The 25,075-nt window shown below is 40.3% G+C and overlaps 2 protein-coding genes across 4 annotated transcripts; both read right to left on the reverse strand.

Annotated features, from left to right (window-relative positions):
* Nucleotides 1–1,267: 1,267 nt before the first annotated feature.
* Nucleotides 1,268–17,984, reverse strand: mgarpa (mitochondria localized glutamic acid rich protein a). Of its 3 annotated transcripts, XM_042418059.1 has the most exons (8): nt 17,759–17,984; nt 14,770–14,870; nt 14,361–14,466; nt 11,903–11,920; nt 7,298–7,636; nt 3,872–4,908; nt 3,559–3,605; nt 1,268–3,325 (listed from the first exon to the last, which is right to left on the reverse strand). In XM_042418059.1, exons 1-7 carry the CDS (start codon nt 17,832–17,834, stop codon nt 3,570–3,572), a joined length of 1,713 nt encoding a protein of 570 aa, XP_042273993.1. In that variant the 5' UTR covers nt 17,835–17,984; the 3' UTR covers nt 1,268–3,325; nt 3,559–3,569. The 3 variants fall into 3 exon arrangements, with proteins under 3 accessions (XP_042273993.1, XP_042273994.1, XP_042273995.1); XM_042418060.1 differs by lacking the exon at nt 3,559–3,605 and having other exon boundaries at nt 17,759–17,983; XM_042418061.1 differs by lacking the exons at nt 1,268–3,325; nt 3,559–3,605; nt 3,872–4,908; nt 7,298–7,636 and adding an exon at nt 8,880–10,126 and having other exon boundaries at nt 17,759–17,946.
* Nucleotides 17,985–21,049: 3,065 nt separating this feature from the next.
* ndufc1 (NADH:ubiquinone oxidoreductase subunit C1) lies at nt 21,050–23,958 on the reverse strand. The gene is made up of 4 exons (XM_042418062.1): nt 23,772–23,958; nt 22,363–22,466; nt 21,332–21,403; nt 21,050–21,167 (listed from the first exon to the last, which is right to left on the reverse strand). Exons 1-3 carry the CDS (start codon nt 23,941–23,943, stop codon nt 21,344–21,346), a joined length of 336 nt encoding a protein of 111 aa, XP_042273996.1. The 5' UTR covers nt 23,944–23,958; the 3' UTR covers nt 21,050–21,167; nt 21,332–21,343.
* Nucleotides 23,959–25,075: the final 1,117 nt, after the last annotated feature.

The raw sequence follows: 25,075 nt of genomic DNA on the forward strand, positions 1-25,075 counted from the left end.
TTTCTTTTTAACTCTAAAATAGTTGAACAAAATCAACTGGCCAACAAAAAATGAGGAATGAATAAATAAATGAATGAAAGTGAAACTCAAGAAGTTGGATATAACAAACTGTAATTACAGTGAAGGCAAAACAAAGACAGCTTGTTGGCCTTTTAAACAGTCATTAAAAAAAATGACACGTACTGGGCCTTTGACTGGCCAATCTCAATTAATGTAGCTGTGGATAAAAAAAACACATCTCTTGTCACCAGCTCTGTTCCTCTATAACACACAAGTCACACACACACACATACACACCGTAATAACTTTTAGCCTACTTCTGTTCTTGTTTGTTTAATCCAAAACAAGGAGGGAACGGGGTTGTGGACAAACATCTGCAAATGATTAAAGATTATTTTTAAGGTGTTTTTGCGTTATTAGACAGGTATAGTGGCGAGAGACAGGAAGGATGGGATGTAGAGAGAGAAGGTGACATGCAACAAAGGGTCTGGGTCAGAATCGAATCCGTGCCGCTGCAGCAAGGCCTCCTAACCTAATGTTATATGGTACGCACACTAACCAGTGAACCACCGGGGCACAGCTAAGGATTTTAATGTCAGCTAGTACATGCATGGTTCTGACAGCAGGCAGTGATATTTGACAGCTTAGATGGAGCTCAGTCAAACTTTACTTAACGTCAGACATATAGGGAGCAATCCCAAATAAACAACTTAAGAAACTAGCCCAAAAAACCACAACCCACGACTACCAATATTTGTAAGCAACTTAACAGAAAAACAAGCCCAAAGTTGCTTATAATAAGCAGACTTGGCAACTGTGACGCACACCTCTGCACAACCCTGCAGGAAGGTGCCACATTGCCAGATTTAGTGTGAATGCAGAGCTTCATCCTGTCTGCTGTGGCCTCTCTAATCTGCGTGTGTGTGTAGCTCAGCCCCGCCCTCGGTCAAACACACACACACACACACACACACACAGACCTGCAGCTCTTTATACACTCATTACACAGAGACAGAGAGCAGAGCAGAGGAGAGATACAGAAACAGTGATGTAACCTGGTTGCTGTTGTTGGTTGGGGGCTACACACCCACTCCCCAAAGGTTGATGCCCAGGAGCGTCCTGGACACAGCCAAATAAGAAAATGGGTCGTAAGTGATGATTGAGGAGGATTTTTTTTTATATATTCTTTTTAAAGGGAAATCCTGCATAGTATAGCTTTAGGTTTTCCTGAAGAAAAGAGTAGTTAATCAAATCACAGACAAAATGATGCTTTTAAATCCCTCTTTATTTTGCAAAAACAAGAAAAATAATCATGTGTCTAACAGTCACAGTTTCTGTCCTTTGCCAAATCAAAGGCATGCATTCATATCCTGTTATGGAAAACAGCCTGCAAGCACTGAGGACAGAGTGTCATTTTCTAAATCTAATTTCCATTTTTAAGATACATACTAACATTCAAGTCCAATTCATACCTCAGTGATCTCAGACCTTTTCCCAAACACCAAGCTAACAGAGCCAGAGGTTTGATAGTAGAGAGAAAGAGAGAAAAACAGAGCTGTCAAAGCATTTCACACTGGAGACTTTTCTTCAGACATACTTAAACACTTCCCAAACACACAAATTTCATGTCACACCAGCACATCAATATCATGACTGTTCGTACTTGCAGTAAGCCTTTAAATTACGCATCCACACAGAAAAGAAAAGCTTTGAAAGAACAGAAGACAAACACTGAAAGAACATGATGCTGCTTATGCATTCCCCCAATCCAACTCACTAACGTTTCCTGACTAAACTAGGACACTGAACTATACCTTTAATGTACATTTTCAAAATATAAACACTGATCATCAATCTAGGTTGAAACATTATCCTTTACTGAGTTTCCTATGGCTAAAGGAGGAGATGTGGATAAAGAGGATGTGAGAAGGACTTTTAACATTATTGAGATGTGGATTGTGCAAAAGCGGTTGCAACTTAATATCAGGAAGATGTCCCTAATATTTTCTACATTCACTGTATATGAATTAGATTGTCTACAAAGCTGAGGAGGAACACACTCACCTATTGTATGTGTAAAAGGTAATTCTACACTGAATATAGGGAAGTAAAAACACCTGCTGTGTTGCTCTCTATGAGTCAAGCCTGACACACCAGTTGATTTGTTACACAGAACAGGATTCTTGCATGATCTTGGGAAACTTTCAATTGTGTTTCCTTTCTGGCCACATCCCAATCAGTGATGTCATAACTGGTGTTTTCCAACAGAAGTTAAGGGTGAAAAATACCTGCTGTGACATGAGCAGCTGGGGTGTGGCCATAAGGGAGAATGCTTGAGAGTTTTGACCTGATGAATACAGTGCAGCAGCAGTTTTCTTCTGTTTCAGTATTAAATTACACTCTTACAAAGGAAGAACAGTAAAGGGAAATCAACAAATGCCTGCCATAATAAGTATTATAGGATAAGTTGCTTTGGTGATCACATTACGGCTTCTGAAAAATAAGAATGAGCTTAGTGAAGTTATTGGCTTAGAAAACTGTCTTGTTGCCATAGGAAGTGTAACACTGATAGCATCAGGAAGAGGTCTGTAGTGTCATTTTAAAAGACTGAAAACAAAAGGAAAATTGAGGTAACAAGGTAGCTACATGGGCTGTTGAGCCAGCGTGGTCAAAGTATATCTTCATTTTAAAAAAAAAAATAAAATAAAAAAAAAAAACAACTACAGCAAGTATTTCCAGCTGTTCATTTTCACACCAAGAGAAGCACAAGCAGAACCTGAGCTTGGGTACTGTGAAGAATGCTGGTGACTCAAAACACCTCTTGCTTTAAAAGGTAACACTGTAGGTTCACATCACAAGCGGCTGGGCAGTGGTTAGGCTAACGAGATGTGCTGATGAGTATCAAGGTATTCCACTGGAGTGATTTTTGAGGTGGTAAACTATGTAACAGTAAGAGAGTAAGTGAATGGCTCAGTGTTGTTCAAAGCAGTAAACGGGTTGCATTTAAAACATGTTAGAAGAATTGTTATTGAGTCAACTAAAAGATAAACCAGAGATCTTCTGAAGTACTGACTGGGCTCATCTGGAGCTCAAGAGTTACGAGTCAGTGTGGAGTGTCAGTAACGGGTCATTGCTAACATGTTAGGATGATAATTGTGTTAAACAGGCATTAATCCAAACACTAGAGTATGTGTGTGTGTGTCTTTACACTGGAACTACATATTAGTCTCTTGTGTTTCAGGGTAAAAGGAGGAAGGGTAAGTGTTGGAGAAAGGCACATCCTCTTCTTCCGCAGGATAGAAAGTCATCATTCAGGAGCTGTTTACTGATGGAGGACAGAAACACAAAAGTCAGTGGCACAATACACAGTTTCTGTGACTATATGAATACGTTTATTTTAATTTTGTAAACATCCCTACAGTGTACTTTAATTTTTCTACATCCCTACAGCGCACTGAAGAATAGGAATGTGGACTGCGGGGTAGGAATATTCAATTTTAAATTACATCATGCCCACAGCTGTTCTACCATCGTAGAAATAAACAAAAAGCTCAGTACCTTAATTGGAACTACTGCATTTGCATCCTAAGAAGACGTCGTTTACCCTGAGTAGCAGAGTTTAAACATTCATGTTAGTTTTTATTCACAGCCCACACTGATTAAGACAGGCAGGGGTGAAAATGTCATTACATATCTACTGAAGTATCCTGATAATGAGAACTGGTCTCTTTCACTCCCTCAATGCTATGACACTCAACTAAGGCTGAGAAATGTAAAAAATTGTGATCTAGAAGGCTTGAATAATCAACTTTTCTGCATTAAGTCTTTTATCAATCTGAGTGATCAGTCTTAAAACAGAGTTATCTGGTACCTCAGAAGCAGGGACATCATCATCATCTGGAGCTGGGATGATCCTACCACTCATGGGCCCCACTCCCAACACCTTGGGCGGTTTTTCTGCTTTAGGTGTTCCTTCCAGAACCACAACGATGTACTCTCTCTTGGGGTCTTCTGCCAGGGTCTCCACTGGGGCTGCAGCTGCTTCTTCCAGAGGGCTAGCTACTTCTACGACAGGGGCTGCTGCAACTTCTTCTACAACTGTGGTGGTGACCACTTCTTCTTCAGCTAGAGCTGTGGCAACATCTGCTTCTACTGGTGCGGGGGTCTCCTCAACCACTGCTGCTGCCTCTACTGGTGCAGGGGCCTCCTCAACCACTGGTGCAGCCTCTACTGGTGCCGAGGCTTCTTCAACCACTGGTGCAGCCTCTACTGGTGCAGGGGCCTCCTCAACCACTGCTGCTGCCTCTACTGGTGCCGAGGCTTCTTCAACCACTGGTGCAGCCTCTACTGGTGCTGAGGCTTCTTCAACCACTGGTGCTGCCTCTACTGGTGCCGAGGCTTCTTCAACCACTGGTGCCGCCTCAACTGGTGCGGGGGCCTCTTCAACCACTGGTGCCGCCTCTACAGGTGCGGGGGTCTCTTCAACCACTGGTGCCGCCTCTACAGGTGCGGGGGTCTCTTCAACCACTGGTGCCGCCTCTACTGGTGCGGGGGCCTCTTCAATCACTGGTGCAGGGGTCTCTTCAATCACTGGTGCTGCCTCTACTGGTGCGGGGGCCTCTTCAACCACTGGTGCTGGAGCCTCAGCAGATGCTGGCAGGCTCTCTTCTACTGGTACAGGGGTTTCTTCAGCCACTGGCGTAGCCTCCACTGGTGCCACGGCCTCCTCAACAGCTGGTACAGGAGCCTCTTCAACTGGTGCAATTTCTTCAACAGGCTTTGCCTCTTCTGGTGCCGGGGACTCTTCCTTGGGTGCTTCCTCTTTCACGTCTTCAACAATGGGTGCCAACTCTTCTACTACTTCAGATATCTTCGGTACCTCTAGAGTAGAGGCAGCTGCCAGCAGCACTGCAACACAAAATCCAGCCATCCAAACATCACTGAATCTCAAGTTATATATTTCCACATTTAGCTCATACAACTTGAGGTGGTTAGCCAAGGTAACTTGTTAGGCATTTGTGAAATCCTTCTAGTGATAAAGGATTTAGTGCTAGAACATTTCTTTGGTGGATTGTGACTACATGCAGGTGCAATGTCACCCCCAGAAGTGGAAGAAGTTGAAGAGAAAGACGGTTCGGGAAAGCCGTGTTAGTCACTACAGGCATCAATACAGTGCCACAAACCAATGAAGTACTTCCATACAAGACCAGGAAAAATAGATTATCACAGAAGACAAAAGCAAAACAACAGCACATCTGTTAACAATGAGCAATTTTGCTGGGATTTGGATACACTACTTTGAAGTCTTAGAAGGTAAGGAAAGAAATGAGTGAATAAGGAGAATCTTGGAGCGTGCCTGGAATGTGAGGCTGATAGAGATAAATGAGACTTTCAAAAACAAAACAAAAAACAAAAAACACGTAATATTAAATTCGGTCTTATAATATTTGTTTATTAACAAACACATGACATTTTTGATAAATTTCCCTTAAATTTGGTTATTAAGGATGTGGGGTGGTGATACAGCATATACTGATTTGTTTGTTTCTTAATGATGTCAAACATATCTGCAATTTATTTACTTACTTACTGGCCAAATATACAGTATATACAGTATCTGTGATAAGCCAAATTTGGTCCATATCAGCCATGCTGCTGATCTATCAGTCATGCTCTGTTGTCATGCATGACACCTTTCACCCCGGCACGCCTCCTTCAAAACTTCACTTCTGAGTAAGGAGACTGGGACTTTTTAAGAACACATATGGAACATACGGTAGATATGTCATGCAAGTATACCTCTGAAAAAGTATATTAAAGTGCAAGAAGGAAAGGTTGTGTCTTGATGAATACAGAAGTCCCAGTGCATTTCTGATATGTGTAGCAAAGTACAGTTGGATGCATTAAGTGGTGAGAAGGAAATGCATTGGGGAGCCTGATTAAAATGTGCACTTCACACTTATTTGTTCAGCATGAGACGGCAAAGCAACTTGTTTCTATTATTTACAGAAAATGTACAGTAAATTTGTGAGAAAAAAAAAAACGGGTGATGAAAATTAAATTCTTAAACTGGAATGAATAGCTAGAAATGTCCTTAGAAAGACCAATTCAGACAAATTAAAGACGGCAGTAAACCTTTCCGGTTTGATAGAAGCTTTATTGTATGGCTCGAAGAATTACCGTAAACTGTTCACAGTGCTCATTATCCAGTTATAAGCAAAATAAAAATATGATCACGTATAGCTTGATTCACTTAGTAACTTTGTGAGTTCTTTAACAGTTATACATTACACTTGAAAAAAAAACACACTGCAGCAGTTACAGAGTTTATATACAATCTCAGAGCCATCTCATCTTGCTGTAGGTTATATTACATAACTAGGACAGTTTAAGATACAGGCGTCTATGTGTTCTGACAAAAATGTACAACATTACAGAGGTTTATAAATCAATGAAATCCACTGTTTGTCAGATCTCAAAATTGCATTAGGGGCTTCATATGCATAACAAGAATGACTATCACAGCATTTGAGGGGTGTTCCTGCTTGTTCTCTTGCCACATCTATTTAGTTGGGTGTGATTAGTTGAACCTTAAAACCAGTAGGATATAAGGCTTGTGGTAATCTGACAGAGGAATGAGGGTTTTTAGCCATGTTAACTGTGTGAAATCAGGGCAAATCTGCTTGACTGATCCACAGAGTGATCACTTTTATTTCACCCATAACTGCAAATGAGCGTCACATAAAGACCTCAATGCCACTTTGATGCACTGCGGCATGCAGCTGTAAATCATGGGAACTGCTGGTTGTTTAACATCTCTAGGCCACATTGGAACAAATATAGACATCATATACAGTGACTTATACTGTACACCAAAAAAAATCAAGTCATCATTACGTGAAGAAACGAGAGAAAAAACTGAATAGTTTACTGTGTCTTCTCCCTTCTCACACTTAATTTGCACACAGTGCTGCCCCTTTATTCTCACTCCAATAAATACAAGAGAGAAAGTTTTTAGAAAGCTTTTAGGAAGACAAAGGAGAGGTGAACCCAGGCACCTGAGGAGTAGCAGCTAACCTCTAGTGCTTCTAAAGACAGTGACTAAGTTACCGGTATTATTGTTCCCAGTGTTGTGAGGAGGAAAGGACCTGCTGTCAGGGGCTCTTTAAAGTGGTTTAGAGATAGTCAAGTGTGTGTCTGATAGTGTGTGTGTGTGTGTGTGTGTCTCCCTGTAGTGAATGTGTGGAACCTCAGGCCTCAGAGGCAGGTGCCTCCTCCTCAGATGAAGGAGTCGTACCGTTGCTTTCCGGCTCCTCAGCAGCGACGGGGGCTGGTTCTGCGACGGCCTGGGCAGCCTCCTCAACAGCTTCTGCCACTTGGGCCACTTCTTCTGCGACCGCCTCCACTTCCTGTGCAGCCTCGGCCACGCCCTCTGCCACCTCTGCGACGACCTCAGCAGCCTCTGCGACAACCTCAGCGACTGCCTCCACTACAGTCTCTGCCTCGCTGTCAGCAACTGCAGCAGCCTCCTCTTCCCCGGCCTCAGCATCTCCGCCGGCCTCCTCAGCCGCTACCTCCTCAGCCCCCTCCTCAGCCCCCTCCTCCGCTGCTGCCTCCTCCTCCTCCTCCTCTCCTCCTGGAACACAAAAACCAGAATATGAAGAGTATTAGAGGGCAAGGGTTAATTCACAGAGCTAACACACTATGATTCGCTACAGTGAGCAGTCAGTAGTCTTGATGCAACTCCCCCACTGCCATCCTCCCTTAGCAACATGGCTTCTCTATTAAGACACATGCACTTTCACAGTGCTGCATGTCAGAGTAAACCAAGCAGAACATCACTGTTGTCAAATGCCAAATCTGATCCATTTAAAAACTAGCATAAAGTAGCATAAGCTAAGCAGCTGGGTTTCCATCCAACTTTTAAGGGCAAAATGTGAGGAGTTTACTTACATAACCTTGTGTCACAGCAACTTGGTCACAGTCACAGCTGTGACCAACTCTTAAAGGGCACTCGCCCATATAATACAATATAACAACACTGTAGGGGGTTATGTCCGTGTCTCTATGTGGTGTCTGCCACAACCTCGATGAAAACAGATAAGTCTGATTTAAACAAAAACAAACACTGACAAACTTCTGTACAGTCAATGTAGATGCCAGAAACACATTTGTTTGTTGAATGAAGTTTGGTGGTCTTAGATCATACTGTGAGACACATCACTGACGGCTGATTTAGAGCTTTGGCGACTAAAGACAGCCTGTGTCAAAATTCATTTATCACTATGATTCACATTCACACAATCTGACATGGATTCAAGTTGCTATCATACTGATTCAGGATTTTATTAGACCCATCTCACAGAGCATGACTTGCAATAAAGCAGCATGACTGCCATCATTGCATTGGCAGTGTAGGAGTCTTTACTTTCTAGGTCACAGTGTGTTTATCAAAAGAATATCAAGTATGTGTCAGGTCTAACTGAGAGACAGATGGAAAGTTGGATGGAAACATGGCTACTAATAGCTGATTAAGTTTCCAGCGTTTTGTTTGTTTTCGGCAGCCCCGCAGGCTAATCCAATAGTACTGTCACTCTAAACCTTACCACCGCCGCCGCAGCAGAACAAAAAAAAAAAAAAATCCGGAGGCGACACATTCACTACACAAACTGCATGCAAACTCAAAGACAGAACAACAACAAGAGGGAGGGGAGGAGAGGGGGGAGAGGCAGGGGGAGGGGGGGGGAGGAGTGGGGGTTGAGGTGCAGGGTAGAGGGGGTGAAGTTGAATCTTTGTTCTTACCATCCAATTAACAAGCTATCAGCTATCTGGAACTCTGAAAGTGAGTCTGAGTGAGCCACACACTGAGACAGCCCGGGTAGGTTGTGCGTCTTTAATCTTTAACTGATAGATCCCTTTGCCATTCATTACACATTTAACCACTAACACAAATACACAAAGATGTGGGACACTAGCCCAGGAGTTCACTTAGACTCTGGTTCTCAGCACTTGACTGCTGGCTATACTGAGTGATGATAGACTCCATATGCTGGTAATTCATGATAAAGGAATATAGGCTAAACACACTAACACTTGAGCATACACCATTTCTCTGTTGAGTTGTGAAGTGGAGATGTTGTTGGTTCTTGAAATATTGTTCTCCACTGCAAAGAAAAGTTCTTTTAATGCGACTTGTATGTTCCTCAAACATAGTAGATAATTAAATTAGATAATTGAACTATACTATAGGTTTATGTCATCGCCATACAGCATGATGAGTGGTTTCTAGGAATAGTCTTCCAGTTTGACCAAGAATCAGAAAAAGTTGGGAGTTGTGGTCATCTTCTTTCTTATTTTAAATCAACAAACCACATTTTTAATGCTTGTCTTGCTTTTCTTTTGTAAACATTTAATTTTGATTACTTGGGAAAGTTTAATGGCCATCCAAGCTTTGGAAGTGCTCTTAAACTTTATATAAAAATACAAGATTTCTAGTATTTCCAACCCTAGAGTCGATGCAAAGATGACGACTGTAGCTAGTTGAGTTCAATAAGAGATCATGATTTGAGCAGGTAGCTCACATGTCTGCAGCCATGTGAGCTGCTGGAAACCTTGTCAACTAGCTTAATGCTATTCATGATATTCATACTAGCTGCATGAGCTAACAGAGCTCTTTGGAGAACACTAATGGAACACTATCAGTCGCGACAGTGCATGCTGATGTGTTAGCATGGATAGCTTTGCTCAACAGCTAAGTTGATCAACTGGCTAATGTCCCACAAAAACAGATCTTATCCAAACCAGGTTGATGTTTTACAACATTATAGTCCATTGACCAAATAATTGGTTTGTGGATAGTCGTGTCAAGTCCATTAATCCTCTTCACAGATTTAAACTTTAACATTTAGCAGCACAAGGTGAAGCAATGAAGAAAGGAGATTCAATATCCTTCAAAGGCCTGTCCAGAGGTTTTAGGGGTGAGTAGTGGACTCTGTTTCTTTCTTAGCAGTACGGGAGAGGAGGAAAGGAAGGAGAGAAGGATATTGTTTTCTTGTTCAGATCCAAAGAGTCCAGTTCTAGGATGAATATCCATGCGGCCACAGAGGACCTTAGCTTTACCATTACACTGAAAGAGTAAAGACAAAAAGAGTTAGAGAAATGGGAAGAAGATTTTTTTTCTTTTTTTTTTTAATGAAAAAAAAAAAGAAAAAAAATCATTTTATGCAACAATGTCATGTTCAATCTAAATTCAACCACAGAGGCAATGTATGTAAATTTGCAAAAGATGTGATTATGGGCTGCTAGCAAGAAGCACTGGTGATGTCAATGGCGAGCGCTCTATAAAAAGCTTTGGTTATTAGCAAAACATGACAGTCACCAGTTTGTCTCACTTGGAGAAGAGATGTCTTCAAATAACTTGAGTATGGTAACAAATACAAGACTGTTTTTATTCAAGAAGACACTAGTTTACCTAGTCTTAGCACAAGAGGTATGGAGGTACACGGTGAAGAATGAGAGGGAGAGAAAGGAGGGATTGAGTGGTATCAAGGAAAGGAGGGTCTGTTCTGCAGAACATGTCTTTTGTCCAGAAGGATACAATGTGGAGAAGTGAGACTGAGGTCACGCAGGAGAGCATAGATTTGACAAAATATATGTATTGGAATTTAAGTAAAGCTAAGCTCTATATGATGAATAGGATAATATACGTGTTCCCCAAAGTAGCACTGGTGCAGACAAAATCTATAATTGTAGAGAGTTGCAACCATTGAACTAAAGCCACAGTTTAGCTAATCAAAAAGGATTAGAAAGCATATAATCCCTTCATAGCATCCCACCAAGTTACTGATCAGAACACCTTTACAATTCAAAGGTAGATGTAACTGTTAAATGAAAAAGTTCACTTCCTAATTTTGTTATAGCGTCCAATAGCTCCAAATCTGTAAGAATGTGCTCCAAGCTCAGCGTCTATGTTTTCAAGTTCTACATTGTTTTCTTTTTAAACTTTTCTACCAACTTTGCTCTGTTCATTTATTATATCAAAACACATCCGCAATACAAGTTGATTTGTTAATGGAATGACTCTCCATTTAACATTCAGAGAATATATAAAAAAGTGAACGTACCCAGGATATGTCACGTCATGTTTATAATGCAGAAAATGTCTACTATACTTTGCATGGCCCCCATTAGTCTGCTTGTACTTGAGTATTTTTGATTTTTTTTGATTTTGATATTTCTTGCGCACCATTATAGATTTTGGCCCTTGGCACTGAATCATACAGTATGTAGAACAGGAGGAATCCCGGATCACTGGATACTGAGCAGCGCACTCTAACCTCATCATGACTAAGGAGAGGCAGATCAGTTACCCTCCCTCACCTTTTCATCACAGCCAGTCCCCTCCTCATCATCATCAGAGCTGGATATAAGCCAGATAACACCGCTTACAGTGTACAGGACTGCACATATGGCTCCAACATACCTTCATACTCCTTTGCTTTTCTTATTGTACACATGTTGCTGATTTCGTCTTACTTCAGTCTGTACTTGTGCTGCATTTTTGGCAGTCCATATAACTGCCATTTAACTATGATAATTATACATAATATACGATACAGTTTCACCCATTAGTTGGACTTCTCATGATATCATAGTGACATTATTTCCTTCCCACTGTTGGCTGTCAATTGGTGGAGATATGAGTGTTGAAAACATACTGTGATTAGAGTGATCATGAACTTCTATTTGAACTCATGTTAGAATCAGGATCGTGAAATCATGAATGTTACAAGCACAATCAAGCCCATGTCAACATTTCCATGATATTAGAGTGAGCATACATTACAAGCTCTCAGGCGGTGATGATGAAAGAAAGCAAAACATCTGCGATGACAAAACTTACCCTCTTCCTCATCCCTGCCTGCAAACAGACAGAAACATCAGAGTCAGTGTCACATGGAAACAATAAGCCATGTTAAGTTAGAATCTCTGGGTTTGTTCATGCAGGATGCTGAAATAAACACAGTTTACAGAATCTGTGCCGTTACATTTACTGTCTAACAGTTTACATTTTGTTTCAGCATCACATAGAAACAAGTGACGACTTATAGATGGGTTAGTTGATGAGCAGTAAAGAAACGTAGCATTAAGTAAGGGAAAAACTATGGTTTGTTTCTTCAGAATGCTTAAATAAACACTTCCTGATTCAGTGACCTATCACAGCTGATTACTGTCTAATACATACAGTTTACATTGTGTTGCAGCTTTTTGATTCTTAATTTTTTTCTATTTAACATGCTGGTCACTGGCCATTTACCTCTATAGATGCTCTCATTCTCAGACAATATTAACAGTAAAATGGAGATTTAATTTGAAAAATCCAACATTATTTACCATATATCACAAAGTGTTTATCCTCTGGGGAGCATGAATGTACTAAATGAAATTCTGCCCATGAGATTGTAAAGACGTTTGTGTAAAAATGGAAAATGTAGCGTGATGGTGTTATACATTAGGATTCATGTGAACTGTTCTTGGGCCAACAGGTCAGTTAAAATTTCGAACTGTGGATGTGATTGTCTCTCACTGTAAGTGGTGAAAACCATATACTTACTATCAGCAGTAATTTGGACTCCACATGCCAAACAATAGACATTAGTGGGTTTATCTCCTTCTGTGCATTAGTGAGTGTACACAGCGATTGTGCTGCTACTGCTGCTATCACTCTACAGAGGCCAACTGCAATGTTTGCTTTATTCATACTTAATACAAACTGGATCAAGTAAACTTCTCATCTATCTACAATAGAACTGAGCAGTTCGTCAGCTAGCCAAAACAAATAAACCAAGTGCGGGGTTGATCACAAACACTGATATAATATTCAAACAGAGTACACACATGGCGTGTGTTGGACCAGAGGATGTTTGTGTTGGGGAGGAAGGGGGTTTAAACAGGGAAGTCCAGAGCTACTGGAGAGTAGAGACTGACTCATTTGACAAATCCAATCTATGTGTTGGTTTGGACATTGTTTGGATATGTGACACATTTTTTGCCAGTATCTACTATTGACAATTGCAACTTTTTTTTGTCATAATGGACAGAGTAAGTGTTTCCATTCATTTTATTCTTGTCAGTGTTGAAAGTTTCAAAAAACATAATACAAGACACCAAAATGCTCCACTGGAATCCGATTAAAGAGTAATTAAGCGAACTGGGAGGAAAAGTAATGCTGCACTGCCCTCTGTGGGTTTAAAGACATTCTGGCCACGCCCCAAGTAGTGATGTCAGAGCAGCTATTTCACCTTACCAACTGGGAAACCGTTGCATCACTGATTGGGGTGTGACCAAGAATTAAACATTCAGCAGTAGTTTGACAGAAAAGAAAACAATGATGATGATTGCCAATTAATTTCCTATAAATCACTTGTTGTTGCAATAAATCAACTAAACGTGCCAGTTCTACATGATTTATTAACTGTTATGCATATCCAGAAAGTAGAATCCATTCTATTCCAAAATGCAAACTGCAGCACAAATGAAAAGCCCAGTTTCAAAGTGATGAACTAGTCTGGCACTTGTCCTGGGAGCATGCCGGATGGTTACCAAAACAATTGTTTGACTGTTCCAATCAAAAGTCTAAGACCATGTTAAAAATACACTCTCAGGTAACATGGATGTGTGTGTCTAAGCCACTGACACAACAAGATGGCCCTTTACCAACAGATTTATTGGTCAGATTGAGCTGGGCAGCTACACTCAGACTCTGCATTCGAGCGTTGGGTCAGTGACGTTACTTCACTGCTGAAATTAGCAGGGGATAATCTGTGACTGTCTCACAATCCTTTGCTGGGGTTGAACTCAATCTTTTTTGCTCACGGTGAGGCAGGGCAGCCCAAGATAACATCTAATCTTAATGTAATGGTTTTATTTTTCATCTGCTACATTTGCGGGGCCTCATTTCAGCACCAGGAGCTGTCCATTGTCTGAGCTATTAAACAGCCACGGTGCAGAACAATACAAAGTATTGTTCTGCACCGTGTTTGTTATAGTTTCTTTGTACTCAATGTGGGGGTATTGATTATTAGATGGTAAATTCATATCATAGGGATTTAATTTAGCTGTAGCTGTTTTACATTGTTATGTCTTGTGTATATCTATGAGGAGTTTTTTTTTAAGTTATAAAATTAGCCCACTAAGCTAATATTTCTGATTACTTTTGGGGGACTGATTGAGCCTGGCAGAGAGCCAGCTTAGGCTCACAGTTTGCCTTAAGCTAGATGGTTTGTTCATTTCTGATCTGCTCTGGAATCAGCACTAGTCTGAGGTTTCTCATTTTTAAGTGGCAGGTATGGAATACTTACTCTTAGGTGGCCATGGTTTAGGAACCCACTCTGTCTTTGGTCTAGCTTTGATTTCTGCAACGCGCTCATTGAACCTAGCATGGTCTGAGGACACAGTGTTGTATGCCTGAGGAGAGAGGAAAAGGTCTGACTCAGATACATTTGTTTTTTCTCTCATTGCTGAAACAATGAGATTCAAATTTTTAAGATACTTTGCATGTCATGTCAAGAGTAGCTTGATTTTTGGACTTTCAAGTAGCTTAACCCTTTGTAGAGGACATAACAGGGTTGCTGACCTTACACAGTGATGTTAGCATCATTAGATATTGAATAGCAGAAATAGTGGGTTATTGCTGGGGTTTCATTTAATTCCATGTATAAGTAGGACACAGTGAATATGTTGAATCTGAAATAATACAATACAACTTACATATGTTACAGCTCCAGCGAAGGCTCCACCACACAGCAGGGCGTACACTATGTTCTCCCCAGACCCACCAGGAACTGATGACATCGGCCGCCGCTGCACAACTGGAAAAGGTTAAAGATCAGATGTTAGATGCTTCTCAAACTTGTCATCAATTATTTCATAACTCAGATAAGATTTTCCTTAACAGAGCTTATCTCTTCTCACTTTGATATGTATTCAAGAAGGTTCAAGTAGGGAGGGAATCAACCTGCATTCACACAAACTGCTTTGCCTCCATGTGTCCCTACAATCGATGACCCTGGAGGCTTTGCAAAAATCCTGCAGGATGGGAATAATGTGTCTCAGTAGCCCATAAGCTTCAGCTGTCAGTGTGAAAGGGATTGGTGAGAAAGCTCTCTAAGGTGCTCTACTGCTCATGATGCCTCCCACTCTGATTGGATTTAGTACAATAGATTTAGCTTGCCAAAAATATGCCTGTCAGTGCATGTTTGACACCGGGAAGGTGATGCTATCAACTCTACACCCTCAGAGAGAAAAGGCCTAGCATGTTATGCTAACTGTTTTAAACATGTATTGCAAGAAGCTTTAAATACTGCAGTAAGGTTTGGCTGCAGTTTGAAGTGAAAAGAGAAGGAGTGGAGTGAAAGGTCAAACCAACAGGTCCCAGAGCAAACATCAAACTCTGTTTCATATGACTAAGCAAAACATTTGTTTTAGTTTAGCACAGCATTTTCTTCTCCAACTGAATATTTAGCAGTATTCAAAAAATGCGGGAGAGCAAGCTTTGTTTACTACGAGAAAACTTGGACCAAAGTCAACAGCTCAGCCAACACTCGACATCAGCTTTTACTTTGACCCTTTGCAATCACCAAAGACAAAGATGTGCACTTCAAACAAACAAAGTGGAGCTGAACACAAACCAAGTCACAACAGTTTGATATACAGAACAAAAGCAGTCTAGCAAATAACTTGGCTATGCCTCAACTTCCTATGAAACAGCAAAAAAAAACAAAAACCATGTCAGTTAGCAACATAGAGTATGAACTAAAGGAGCAAAACTGAATGCTGCACTGAATAAACCAAATACTACAAGAGAAGGATTTGTGAGACACAAGGGAACTACGTGACAGTATAAAAGTAAAAACATATAAAATCAATCACCCTAAAAACAGTCCTACTATTCCTACTGAGCACTGTCATGTCCAGTGTTGAGGGTATTAAACTCATAATCTCAGGAGCTAATCCAGCGTGCAGGCCTCTGTCACAGCACCCTACCACCCCGTTATTTATACTGGCTAATCGGCTCAAGTCAAAGGTATGAGTCGGGGGGGATAAGATGGAGAACATTCATGACCAGCGGAGGGGATGCAGGTCAGAAAGTCATAGGATTAGATCATGATACCCTCCTCTGGTTAAGTGGGACCACTGACATGGAGAAGATCAGCAATCCCTGCGTCCTGTGTCCAGCATACTTGTTTTGTCATTGGATGGATTTTCGGGATACAGCGGACATTACTGTGATGTAATCTCTTTAGAGGCTCCCAGTAGTGCCTGGCAACAAGACAGCAGACAAGCCCTTGGTGGTAAACATGTCATGCTACCATCTTTTTTTAGGTCTGGTCATTCTGTCAGGTCAAAGAAGCCAATAGGTGTTTCAGTCAGATCATAGCCAGGAGAGTGACCATCTGGACATTACAGGAGGAGGCCAAGCACTTGCACAACATGGAGGAAACTTTGAAAGTAATGGTTGCTACACCTGCCCAGCCAGAGGGAACATTAAACCTAGCTAACACACTGTCAGCCAAACATGACCTATTGCACACAAAACTCAAGGTCCACTTTTTTTGCATTTTAAAGTTCCAGAAAAAGCCAGTAATTGTGTTTGTCACTATCCTGCCTGTTAGATATTTTCTACTAAATGCTTTTATAATGTGGCACTTTGTGACTTTTGTTTTGTGCTACATAAATAACCTATACCTTTACTTATTTTACCTACTCACCTTATGTTCAGTCTTTTTGTCAAAAACATCATCTAGCCTAGCCTGAGAAATGGCGACCTGCCAGGTGAGCTGGAATGACGCCTTTCATTCAAGCTGCATACAAGTGATGTTACAGGACATAAGAATTCAAATTCTTCATCGTTTTGCCTCAATATACAGACACCAACAGTTTCCTGTGTGCCCAGTTCTCGTTTACGGTTATGCAACGTTATCAAACACGAAGACAGAAGCTGAGGCCACCGACAGGCTCGCTGCGCAGGCTCGTGCCTCATCTGCACTCTTTACATTAGAAGCGCGCACACGTCACCACGTGACCAACAGAGGCAACCATGTTTCTATACCACTCACAGGCTAGTGAAGGTCATAATGTATATATACTGTGCATTAGTGTTGAATTCGACGAGAAGCTTTCAAATACATCACTTCACACAGAGGAAACCGCGTCTCGTTTTCGTTCTGGTGGCGATGGTTTTGCATATATTACACTGGGTTATAATGTATACATTTAAGTATGGCAACAAGCCAATTATGGTTCTGGTCTGTCTGCGGTCCTGCCTGATAACCTGGCAGACGATATACACGTGTTTGTTGTGGCGTTATGAAATACTCCAACCAGGGCTCAAAGTAAAGGCTAAACATTAATAAATGACGAGAAATTAAAGATGTACCGTCAATGAAATTACATATTTTTAATATATGATGGACAAAAAAAGCACCTCGAAGGCCTTTTACCGTCACTTAGCCAAAAAGCCAAATTGACCTTCACATTCCATGGGCAGCCATTGCCATCCTCCAGTCTGGGGATGGAGCTATGCAGAGAGATTCACATGAGGACAGAGTGTACTATTCCGCCGGTTACTGTGTAGAGGCGACAGATGGCTAACAATACAGACAATACGTCACATTCACACACAGAGCTCATGGTAAAATGAGGAAAATCAGGCTTGTGTTGTGTTATAATGTTTTTTTGGCTGGCTGACAAAACTCACCATCCCGAGGCAACCTGTGGGCTGCTGTCCGTGCCAGAGGCCCACACCTTTGCCAGGCCGCTCTGCAGGAAAACATCGCTGCGCTCTGAGGGCTACGATGGGAATGATGCAGCTTCAGCAAATGCTGGATGAATGGCCGATCTGGTCTGGTCGGAAACGTGCGAGGAGGTGGACGGATCTGCCCTCTATTGCGCAATATATGCTGTGCGGTGTCTCTGTATGAGGAGTGGTTAATGCCACAGAGCAGCTGTAGGAGAAGTGATTACCACCCTGTGTACCGAAGACACTGTGCACCGATTCCATATTACTCACTAATGGTAGGCTATAGCCTACAGTATGTCCTGTATATATAATAATATATTATAATATACTGTTTTAGTGTACAAGAAAGCAACATATTTACAGGAATGATATAGGCTACTTGCACCTTTGAACATCAAATTACAACTTTAGAGCACCTCTGCCAATTAAGCTTCACAAAGAGGCAGACAAAAAATTTTCAAAATGTATTTTTTGTGTGTGTTTGCTTTTATTTGTTTTTGAAGGTGTACCTGGAGCTGTATCACTTTACAATTATCTTCAGTTAGTTATTTTTTCCAACTAAGTGCAGCTCCTCAAATTCCTTTGTGCATTGCATTATGGGATAATAGTGTACATCAACCACAAACTCAAAAACCAAGGTTACATCAGTACTGACTGTTTAAAGTATATGTGATTTTGTCACTTTTCCAGTGTGTACATGCTACACAAAACCTGCATAGAATTAACATGAAGTTTGGATTTGGAACACACCAACAGATATTATGACTGTTGTCAATGCCATAGAGACACAAGAGGATGTTTAAAGAAGAGGGACAGGAAAGGGACATATTTGTTTAAAAATAAATAAATAAATAGTCTATCAATTTATATATATATTCCAATTAATATACTATAAAAACAAATAATGTATGATCAATTAAATTTCTCCTCCTGTCCTTGGACAAAAAAATGTTTAAATTCTTTTGAAGATAAGGAACACCACAAAGGCACTTAGATGACACATATGCAAACACTTTTTTTTTTTTTAAACGAGCTTCTGAAATAATCACACTTTTGAAATCAGCTCTAAACCAGTCTTGCCATTCTCCTCTAACCTCTACCATCAACAAGGCATTTTCACCCAGAGAATGAAGAGAAGATTATTCTCTGTAAACTCTAGGGATGGTCGTGTGTGAAAATCCCAGTAAATCACCAGTTTCTGAAATATTCAAACCAGTGCATCTGGCACCAACAACCATGCCACACCTTCCCCGTTCTGATGCTCGGTTTGAACTTTAGCAGATCATGTCTGACCATGTCTTCATGCCTAAATGCATTGAGTTGCTACCACATGATTGGCTGATTAGATATTTGCATTAACAAGCAGTTGTATATATATATGCATACATACATACATACTTAAATATATATACGCAGTACCAGTCAAGACTATGGACATACTTGAAGGTGTGTCTAAACTTTTGACTGGTACTGTAGTTACAGTCAATAGTTATAGTCTAGTTTATAGGTAAAGACAATTTTAGACTTGTCATATACAATTTTACAACTTTGACTCAAACATTGTATAAGTATTATTATTATTATTGATATTTGGATGAGGGGAGGTGCAATTCAATGATTGATGTTGCCATGTCGTACAACAGTAGTCTGCCCAAAAATGTCTCAAAATACGATAGTTATGACTAAAAGGTAATAATTCATATGACATATTGTCTGACCTTGTCAAAAATCATATGTGTGTAGTTATTGCCACACTTGAAAGTGGAGTGAAAAGCCAACAGTCATAGCATTATTGCGTAAATATGGGAGTAATGGTGCACATGTTCAGACGATCTCTCTTGGAAGGTGTTCATAGTTCTGCACTCAGTTGTTCATATAAAAAGTGACTCACTAATCACGGCATGAGGCGGGTGTGAACGTCGGATTGTCATTTTCAGAAAGTTGCCAGACACAGCCCGCCCTAATCCGATGTTGGAAAGGTGTGTGGGAGGAGGTTTCTGACCGTCTAACAAACAGTTCTGACAGTGTACTTGTTGTGCCTTACCTCTCCTGATCCTCTTCTTTTGTGGCATTGATCACCCTCCATACATCATGGTGACTTTCATCCTCTCCACCCCGTTCAGTGCAAGTGTCAGGTAAAGCAAGGAAGGTCATAGACAACATGAACAAAATGTTGCTTTTGGGTATTTTTCATTTTATTTGAACTCAGATAACTGTTATCCTCAACGTTTGCTACGGCTCTGTATTCTGTCTGGTTTCAAATGTTTTTGTTATCCATACGTTATCTTAGAAAACCTTTTCCAAATTCATTGGATATTATGAAAATCCTTCTGTGAAATGTAAAAAGCTTCTTGAGTCTGCATCGGGGTTCTGTACAGTTCCATGACACACTGTTAACGTAAATTGTCTAAATTGGCCTCTGTTGTGGACGTGATTCATTGTGTTAGGCCTGTGGTAGATTTGTGACCTGTCCAGAGTTTTAATAAACCATGCGTCTGTGCCCGGTGTATTCTGGCCAATAGTCTTTGAAACAATGCATAACAAATTACGAGGATGACCTCTTGTGTATGGCTGTCAAATCACATCATCTTCTGGGACAAGTTCACTTTTATAGATTACTGGTAGTTCAACCATATCTAGCATTGGTAATTATTGTATGTTATGGTAAGTTAGTTGCGTATTGTCAGTTGGTGTATTTCATATGTGGATCACATTTCACAGCAGGCATGGATGCGTGAGTCACATAGAAAGGGCGGAGCAGGGTTTTCTACCTGCTACAGACTCAGCCTCCTTCACTGCATGTATATTGAGTTCTGCCGAGTGATAATGCAGTTGGTTATGCAGGATTTGGAGACCTAGGCTGTGTTAACTGGTGCTGAATTAATTAACTAGATTGTTTTAACTACAGGATCATGGATACACATTGATTTCATTGATTTATTTTAAAGTGCAATGTAAAGAAACCCCCACAAGGTTGTGCTGCTGCGTCGTATTGCCTCTGGTACAGTAAGGTGTTTATTTTAATCATTTTTTAATAGTCTGTACTTGTTTTTTCCACAGTTCTATGTAGTATTTACCTGCTGGAGGGCCACGTAGCTGCGCATAGAGACAGAGTGTATTTTGGCCATAAGACAGTTGATTAATCAATACAAATCAATCATTTATAATATATGGATCTACTTGTGGTAATATCTATGCCAATACCACAACAACTTTGAATTTATGTGAACAAAATAATCATGACTCATGTATATTTCACATGATATATATTTATTTTACACAGAATTCATCATGAGGAATCAGGAACAGTGAAAATAGAAACAAGCGGAGAAACAGGTGCATCATTTGGTGAGAACCTGACGACCTCCTGCACAGGACAAAAAAAATGACACAGTATCATGTTTTATTTGTTCATCCATTTATAGATTATATGTCCTCACACTGGATACAATGACACTATATGGTGCTATAGGTACCAGATCACAATATAATGATATAATTTTAGTATTAACTATACAGACGCTTACGAACCAGTGTGCAGGGTTATTCCAGTCCATTCCTCACTTTGTACTCGTGCACATCTGTGCTGTGCTGCCTGAACAGCTGCAGGTGGAAGACAGACACCACAAGTCATTCAAACTTCAACTGGTTTTAGCAGAAAGTTCCTCATATTCACACTACGTCCCATCAGAAACACAAATTCAAATTACAACCTTGCAGATCTACAATCAATAACGTTTAGCTTCAATGTATCTGTAAATTACAAAAGAATTCATTTCATATTTTGTGAGAACTTCTTATTGTCACCTGGGAGGATTAAAACAATTCAATATTTTTGCCCGAGCTGCAAGATAAGACTTGTATTGAAAACACATCCAACCAAAACTATAGTGCTGGGAAACCCAAGGAAGCCCACTAGTATATATGCATTTCTCACAATGTAGTATTTAAGAATGAATTTGCCTCTCAAACATGCATCTTTCACTGTTATTGTCTGCTGGCAAATTCAGCATACTGTCCTTAGTCCTGATCCACTAAAGTTCCCTATAAACCAAACCTCAAATATTTTATACATTTCAATCAATTTTCAATTTGGGAATTGCTTGCAGCTCTTTGCTGCCCTCTACTGAGTGAGACAATGATAGAAACTTTGAAATGCAAAATGCCCTGCATGGTGGAAAAGATGCAGTGTGCTCTGACCCAGTGTTTTTCAGTCCTAGTCCTGGGGCACCCCTGCCCTGCATGTTTTACATGTTTCCTTGCTCCAACACACCCAATTCAAATGGTTCTTTATCAGGCTTCTGCAGAGCTTAATGGAGAGCTGATCATTTGAATCAGGTGTGTTGGAAGAGGAAAACATCTAAGGCATACCGGGCATGGGGTGCCCCAGAACTAGGACTGAAAAACACTGCCCTGACTAACTGAATGATACATTATTGGGTCTTGAATCTTCCTGTGAGAGGTGTATAGATTTCAAGGCAATTATATAAATGCCACAAACAATCATTTTGATGGATTCTAAGTTATTGCAATTTTCTGTGTGAAATGATATAATCATTTACCAGGCTCCAAAGGAAAACAGATGATCCAAAGGCAAGACCCACTCGCAACCAGTTGGGATTGGCAATGTCAGGCTTGGAGCTTGTGAATACAGATCTGGATCCAACTGCATAGATACAAAGATAACCACAATGAACACACACACCCCAGCAACTGCAGGACATCAATATAGCATTGCAAACCTGGTAGAAGATGACTAAAGACCATTTCCAAACCCCTGGATTTGCACAGCAATTATACTGTATTTTAAAGGATAGCTTTACAATTGTTCAAGTTTGTCTTAAAACAGCAGTCAGGTGTCCATATGAACAGTGACAGAGGTTTTCCTCACTGTAATCATTCCTCCTGTTCATACTGGTTATTAAAAGATCCGCTTTGTGTAAGTGATGGGGACCAAATTCCACAGTGTGTCTACTAGACATGTCAGTTTCAGTTAATTTTGCTTGTGATACAACTTTCATTTGTGAGAGCTGTCCAGCAGTCAGTGGTCTGAGCTAGCGTTAGCTTGACGTTTAGCTCATCCTTCTTCTCCTCAAAGTGTTTTTCAATGCGGTTAGTCACAGTAACTCTCGATAGTATAATACGAATATAAGGCGACCCTGATTATGAGACTATTATTAGATTATAAGAATATTAGAGGCGAAAATGCATTTCAAAGTTGATTATGAGTTAGTCATATCAAGTGGATATCTAACACATTTACAGTCTTTTTAACACCAAATTCCCTCTTTGTGTTTCCTCGGACAGTGTTTCCCTGTTGAGCTGTGGTGGAAGTATAGTAACAAAAAGAGGGACTTTGGTACTAAAAAGACTGTAATGTTGAAAGATATCTACTTGATTTGACTCATTTGGATGAATGAAGTTTCATATTAGCTTCAGATAAACTTTTAAATACATTTTTACACAGAGGGAGGACTGTGGGTTTTGTCCCCCATCACTTATATTGTTCTACTGTGGGTTTTAAAAGCAATCCGACTAGAAGAATGGCTCCTACCCTAGTGTGGGTTTTTTAAATAAGCCGAGCAGCATTAACAACTACCACTCCACCTAGGATAACAAGAATTGTTATTAACGTTAACTGTTACTTGTGGGTAAAGCTTGCATGTTGTGAAGGGTTGAACCTTTCTGTTACACTTGACAAGCTGTATATACTGAGAATATTTTAACAAAGGGTTACGTTACTCCAAAGTAGTAGGTTAAGAAACATTACATAAAATGCATAACTTTCTTTCAAAAGCATAACTAGCGGGAGAAAAATGCCTTTGAGACTGTGGCGCTAGCGTTACAAGCTAAGCTAAGCTAAGGTCAGGCTTCAAAACAAACACGGCTTTCACGTTTTAAAAAGCAAGATAAAACACGGGTCTGTCAAACTCATAAGTATTCATTCGTTGCTAGTGTATCATCTTCTTACCTTTGTTGGCGAGAACAGCTCGAGATAATAACCGATTCAAAGTCATTTTAGCTAAAGAACAGCTCTCTATGTGTCCGTGCTCTCCTGTCACACCGCGGTTGATTAAACGTCCTGGCAGGCCAGAGTAGACGAGTCCAACAACACCGATGAGTCGATCGTACACATTAGTCATTTTAAACTCAACAAATATCTGGATTTTATTAATTTTATTACTCCATAACCCCGTTTGGCATCATTACAAATCAAATTCCTCTTCTACACTTATTGATACGGATATTGCCATTAAATTACATTAGAAAATTAATCATTTTTTATGCATCACCTGTCGGCAAACATGCACAAGTATTAGGAGATTTGTCTGATGTTTTTGAAATCCCCTGTGACATTTAGCTTACATTCAACGAACCAAAGTCTGTTGTTTGAGGGAAAAAAAGAAAAGAAAATCATCTCGCGTACATCCCCACTGTCCCTTCTCACCAAACTCACCTCTTGGATGGTGATACTGAGAAACGACACCTGTTTCTAAAATGATTTTATTAAAACACACACACACACACACACACACACACACACACACACACACACACACACACACACACACACACCTCATCCTCGCTAGATTTTTTTTAAAGTTTATATCTTAAATAAAAATATAAACTTTAAAAATAACAATTACATTCAGTTGTTTTCTTCACAGAAATCAGTGAAATACTGAGATATACTTTTTAAGCGCCCCCCCCCCCCCCAAAAGCAAAAGTGCTTTGCTTATTGTTACTTCACCTGAATGTTTGAGCTTAATTGTGCAGAATGGTGTATGTGCAGAGTTTGTTTTCACATTCATCTGATGAAGGAGGAAAGTTTCTCTGGGGTGGGCTTACGGGGAGGATTCTTGACATTACAGCTGGTTTAGAGGCTAATTATTGTCCAGTATGCAACTACACAAGTGTGATGTGGAAACTTGAAGCCTCCAGTGCACAAACACTGAGAATGGATTTTACACTATAGTGGCAGACATCTTGTATCCGGCAGTTAAACTTCTGAAATGTTTTGAAAGCAATATTTGCATATTCATCCATTCTGGATTTTTCAATGAGGAAGAAGAAGTAGGTTAAATTTTAAGGTTTGTAATTAGGCAATTCTACTTTTTATGGAGGAAAAAACATATCAGACACATATTATTCCAAGCAGAGTATTCTTTATATATTCTATCTTAGAACATGTGTGGAGGGGAGCTTTAAGTTTTCTTACACCCCTTAAAATCAAATAGGCCTCGCAAACCCCCGCGAAGCTTTGGTGACCCTGTC

Source organism: Thunnus maccoyii, chromosome 8, assembly GCF_910596095.1.
Source record: "Thunnus maccoyii chromosome 8, fThuMac1.1, whole genome shotgun sequence".
Taxonomy (NCBI): Eukaryota; Metazoa; Chordata; class Actinopteri; order Scombriformes; family Scombridae; genus Thunnus; species Thunnus maccoyii.